The following is a 6,041-nucleotide window of genomic DNA, read 5'->3' on the forward strand; positions in this document are numbered from 1 at the left end:
TTCTTTCTGTTATCATGTTGCCTTGTTCAGGGTGCTTGATGCGTTGTTCCTCTGCTGGTGCATTTGAAGTAGTACCTTTTTTATTTAGGTATTTTAACAATTCAACAGGTTGATAATTAATGTCTTTCTTTTGTTTTCCAGTAGATGGCACTATAGAAGAAATTTTTGTTTTCTCTTACCTGCGCTCCCTGTGCCTCCGGGGTCACAGTTGGGGAACATAACTGTAATCGTGGTGGGTGTCCCTGCTTTATATGGGTTCCCTAGGTCACAGGGCACCACTATGGATGTGGCATGGGCGATGGGAGCAGGTTCCTGGACCTGCTGGGCTGTTAACTGGCTCCCTATGGCTGCTAGCACCTCTGTTCTATAGCCGGAAGTCTGTAGATACATATCTGCTTCTGCTACCGGGCCCTGGTGAAATTGGGAAGGGTGGAGGGTGGGAGCCGAATCCTTGAGTGCTGATGCTGCTTTTGCCTCTCTTAACCTCTGCTCGGCCTAATGTTCGGGGCTGCACCCCAACTCCTCCAGCACCACATTGACTGAGGCCTCAGGCTCAGCTTCAGGGACCAGGGAACTGCATCTGCAGATATCCTTCCTTCCCCCAATCCTGCTTCACCTATGCATTCCAATATGCCCTCCTTCAGATGTACTGATGTGTGGCATGTTAATATTTTGAGCAGAAGAACCTTCGTTGAGTTACAGATGGCTGACTAGCTGTAGATTTAAGGGGAGATACAAATGGGTCTTCTCATTCCACCATGATGCTTACATCACTCCTTCCACTTACTTTTAAAGTCATTATTGACAGTTGAGGGCTTACCGTCACCATTATGTTTATTCATTTGTGTTTTGTAGTTCTTTTGTTCTTCCTTTCCTGTTTTCCTTTGTGAGTTGATTTTTTTGGTAATGATATACTTTTTATCTTTCTTACATCTGCTATAGATTTTTTCTTTGTGGTTACTATGAGGCTTGCATAAGCCTTATTAAATCTATTTTGAGTTAATTACAACTTCGATCACATACAAAAATATTTTTACTCCAACACTTTATATTACTGATGTAAATTCATTTTTTCTATTGTGTACCTATTAAAGAGATCTTGTGATTATTCTTTTTAATTTTTACACTAGGGTTAAAATTTATCTATGAATCACCCTTAGTTTTATTTTATTCTATATTTGTCTACATATGTATCTTTACCTGTTGCTTTTGTTTTAAAAAATTCTCTTTGACTTTTGACAAATTATAATGTGTCTAGCTACCTACCTCTTTAGGTTCAATTTATCTGTATTTTTTGGACTCCCTGAATTTGGATGTCATTTTTTGTCATCAGATTTGGAGTTTTCAGCCATTTTTTGTTTAAATACACTTTTCTGCCCTTTCTTCGGCTTCCATAATGTGTACAGTTATCCCTTGCTATCCTCAGGGGATTGGTTCCAAGACCCAATGTGGATACCAAAATCCTTTATATAAAATGGCATAGTATTTGCATGTAACCTAAGCACAACCTTCCTGTAGACCATCTTTAGATTACTTATACCTAATCGAATATAAATGCCATGTAGTTTATATTATATTAAGGAATAATGCCAAATAAAAAGTGTATGTGTTTAGTACAGAGGCAGTCATTGTACTGAACTACATATTACATAGGCCTAACTACATAGTACATGTCAGCAACAATATAACTTTTTTTCCCAAGTATTTTTGATCTGTGGTTGGTTGAATCCAATGATGTGGAGCCCATGGATATGGAGGTCTGACTGTATATTGGTTTGCTTGATGGTGTCTTGTACTGGTCTCAGACTGCAATAAGCAGTGCTGTGGCTGGACCAGCCCTTGTGTTTCTTATTATGACTGCAAAAGACCCTTTAATAATAACCATCGGGAAACTCTGAAATGATACAGGTTTATTACAAGACCTAGAAATTACACAGCAAGTTTTCAGGCAGAGAGAGCACATGAGCCTGGGGTTCCGCTTTTATTGGGGTTGAGGGTGGTGGCCTAGGGTTTTACAGGCTGACTCTATACTGCTGAATTTAAAACATAACAGTGGGAATTTAAAGTGCTGGAAGAGAAAACAGGTAGCCCACGTAGTTATTAAAATCAACCATGACCTCTAAAACAAAGGAACCTCAGTGGGGGAAGGCGGGCTTGTTCTTTGGCTGCGTTGCTGGTGATGTGTGGATGCAAGATAGCTATTTTTGAAATGGATGCCTCTGAAATGGATGCTTCAACAATCAAAGCTAAATCAGGCACTTGCATTACAATAAAACAAAACAAGCAAATATCAGGGTTTATATTCCAGTGTCCCAAAGTCCAGTAAATAGCCTTTCTTCACTTTCTTCCCTTTTTGTTTCTGTGTACTTTCGGAACTGTTTTTGAACTTGCTGATTGATCAAGTTTGCTCTAGGTGTCATTATATTTAGTTCCATAATTTGGTTCTTTTTTTAAAATTTCTATTCCATTGTTGTCTTGTTTTATTTATGTATTGTTATCCTGATTTTGCTTAGTTGACTATCTGTGCTCTCTTATAACTCACTAAGCCTCCTTAATTATTTTGAGTTATTTTTCAGTCTATTTTGTAGATCTCTATACATTTTGGGTCAGTTATTAATACTTTCATTCCTTTGGTGGCACTGGTTTCCTGATCCTTCGATTCCTGCAGCCTTGCATTCCTGTCTGCACACTTAAGGAAATTACCTCTTCCGGTAATTACAGGCTTCTACATGGAGAGCCCTTCACCAGTCAGCCTGGGTAGACATTCTGGGAGCGGCTCCTGGTGGTTTCCTCAGGAAAGCCTGGTACCAGAGTCCATGGGTGGACAGGCCTGGTGCCAGGGTCTGTAGGAGCTGGTCTGATACGAGCCCACTCACCTACAGACCCTGGCACTTCGGTCAGTCAAGGATCCAGCCACATAGCCTATCTATATGGACAGACTTGAAGCCTGGGTGCATAGAGTCTGGCTTGTAACCAGGAACTAAAGTGGTAGGCCTGGAGCCTGGTTCCACTGGGGCTGACCTGGCACCTGGATCATATGGGGTGGGCCTGGAACCTGGGATTGAGGGGGTGGCCTGGTGCTGGGAACACTGGGGCAGGCCTATTGCTTCATGGGTGCTGGCCTGAAGCTTGAGTCTGCAGGGCACAGCCTGGAACCCAGGTAGGTAGGTCTGGACCCTGAGTCTGAGGGAGAAACCTTGGTCCTAGGGTCCACTGGGGAAGGACTAAGCCTGGGTCTGTGGGTGCAGGCCACTAGGATGGTGTTGGTGGGGGCTGGAGTGGGGATTGGAGTAGCCCTGGAAACTGCTAGAACCCAAGTCTGCTGGGGTGGGCCTGGTCCCTGGATCCACAAAAGTCAAATACTCAGTCCACTCTTTTCTCTAGGAGAAAGCTCCTGAGTGGAGAGAATCTCTCTCAATGCTCAACTAAGTGGGTCTGAGGTAGGTAGAGGTGATGCAAGAAAACAAAATGTTGATTCTATCCTTTTCAATGCATCTTTTCTCATTTCTATGTTCCACCCGAGCGCTGAAATCTCTCACGTGGATACCAGAGCATTCGAGAAGGCATTTCTGCATGTGAATCATTGTCAAATTGGAGTTTCTGAGAGAAAATGAAGGATGAAACTTCCTATTTCACTACCGAGCTGATGCTGCTCTTTATGTCTTAGTCTTTTTACATCCTGAGTAAAATGAAATGAAATGATTCATTCTAGGTGTTTCTAATAGCATCCAGATGATATCGATCCCTTGAAAGACACCATTTGTAGATGAAGGTAAAGAAGGTCAAGGCAATAATCTGACTTGCTGAAATGGATGAAAATGGTAAGCACTTGATCCAAGTTGGGAATCGGGTCTATCTCTGGTATCTATGCTCTTTAACCAAAAACTTCACAAAATTGCTCCAAAAGATCTTGAGTCCAGGCATAACACAGTGGGACCATAACTGCCAACCCACATAGACTCAGGGAGCAAGGGATTCTGTTCTCGGGTTTTGTCATACATGAAACCATTTATTCTCACAACAGCCCTGTGAAGTAAGTACTATATTACTAAATTACCCATTTTACTAATGAGGTAACTGAAGCAGAGAGAAATGAAATAACTCTGCACAGGGGCAATACAGCTGCTAGCCAGCAGAGCTGAGATTTGACAGCAACTGTTATGGCTCCAGAGACTAGGCCCCAGAGACCTGTACTAAGCCCGAAACACCTCAGGGCTCTGGCAGGAGCCAGCAGCCTTGGAGGAAATACGCCATGGTGGTACAAGGGAGACGTGAATGAGAGGATATAACCATGGGGAACATGAGAGCAAGGGGGCGGGGCATTTTGGTGTCTTCATGAAGTAGTAAAAAATGTTTCCTACAGTGAGGATCCTATTATGCTGGATAAAGATGAATATTAAACGAAAGCAATTCCACACTTACTGGCTTATCTCATGTGAATCTGCTGGTGTTTTAGAGGTGTAACTTGAGAATGAAAGCTTTCTACACTCATAGGGCTTCTCTCCAGTGTGAATTGTCATGTCACCCGAAATCAGAGTAGCGGCAAAAGGCTTTCCCACACACTTTGCATTCAGTTTTTATCCAGTGTGGGTCATATGATGAATACGAGATGAGCGTTGATTGAAGGCCTTTCTATATCTGTTGCGTTTATGAGGCTTCTCTCCAATGTGCTGCACATTCATGTGCTGACGTAAATTAAACTTGGAGCAAAAGGTTTTCCCACATTCTTTGCACTTAAAGGGTTTTTCACCAGTGTGGATCCAAGTATGTTGGACAAAACCAGAGTGGTAGGAGAAAGACTTTCCACATTTACTGCATTCATAAGGCTTCTCTCCAGTGTGAATCCGCCGGTGCTCTGTGAGGTGTGACTTGCGACAAAAAGCTTTCCCACAGTCACTGCAGTTATAGGGCTTCAGTCCAGTGTGAATCTGCATGTGTTGAGTCATATTATATCTGTTGCAAAAGGCTTTCCCGCAGTCTTGGCATACAAATGGTCTTTCTCCAGTGTGGATCTTCTCATGCTTAATTAAATTACACTTATTGAGGAAGGCCCTGCCACATTTACTGCATTCATAGGGCTTCTTTTCAGTGTGACTCTTCATGTGTTGCCTGAGAGCAGAACTGTTGCAAAAGGTTTTCCCACATTCATGGCACTCAAAAAGCTGTTCTCCAGTGTGAATCTGCTGGTGCTGCATGAGGTCTGATGTACAGCTGAAGGTCTTTCCACACTGTATGCATTCATAGGGCTTCCCTTCACCACGTACACAGCCACGTGCAAGATTCTGATTCCTGATATTCCTGCATTCACTATATTTGTAATGGTTCTCCCCTGCTTGATTCATGGGGTCTTTAACTAGTCTGTGTGCATGACTTTCATGGAGAACACCTACTGGAGAGACGTGTTCCTGTAAAATCCTTGCATGTAGACTGTCATCTATCCCCAACTCATTGCATTTATGATTCAACTTCCCAGGGCCAATCTCCTTGTGGGGGTCTGCCACTGGTTTTAAGATTCTTTCCTGCATTTCTGATGGTTCTACCTGAGTCTTCGTTTTTCCAGTCCCAGAGTCCCTTGAAGCTCCCTGTTCCAGCCATACCTGAAGTGAAGGTTGCTTAGACAAAAGCAGCTGAGAAGTGGTTGGTTCTGTAGTCTCTGATTTTGTTCTGGCTCCTGAAAAGAATTCAATACAAAGTAACCTATTAGTGATGCCAACACAGAATAAACATAATCACCACTTCTAGAGGGGAAATGAAGATGAAAATAATGCGTCTGAGCCTGTTATGTTTTCACACCTCTGAAATCCAGGCTTACAACTTTGTTCTTTTCTGTTCCTTCGGCTCTTGACATTTAAAGAGGGAAATTCGAGAGGGGGTGCTGGGGCAGAGGACAGAGGATCTGGTGGGAGAATCCTTATAGTCCTGAATCAAGGAGGGTGGACGGAATTATGGTGACATATACAGTGTGTTGGCTCTGAGAGAGAACATCTCATCACAGTGCCAGGCGAGCGTAATAAGATGCACCGATTCTGGTCCATAAGGGA

At 42.9% G+C, this 6,041-nt stretch overlaps 1 protein-coding gene across 2 annotated transcripts in view; it reads right to left on the minus strand.

Annotated features, from left to right (window-relative positions):
• Positions 1–1,890: 1,890 nt before the first annotated feature.
• ZNF599 (zinc finger protein 599) overlaps positions 1,891–6,041 on the minus strand; it is a 17,880-nt gene continuing 13,729 nt past the window's right edge. For both annotated transcript variants that reach the window (XM_006926797.3, XM_006926798.3), the window contains one exon: positions 1,891–5,671. In XM_006926797.3, the coding sequence (XP_006926859.1) occupies positions 4,578–5,671 (1,094 nt within the window). In that variant the 3' untranslated portion in view covers positions 1,891–4,577. The remainder of the gene's footprint in view (positions 5,672–6,041) is intronic.

Source organism: Pteropus alecto, unplaced genomic scaffold, assembly GCF_000325575.1.
Source record: "Pteropus alecto unplaced genomic scaffold, ASM32557v1 scaffold7, whole genome shotgun sequence".
Taxonomy (NCBI): Eukaryota; Metazoa; Chordata; class Mammalia; order Chiroptera; family Pteropodidae; genus Pteropus; species Pteropus alecto.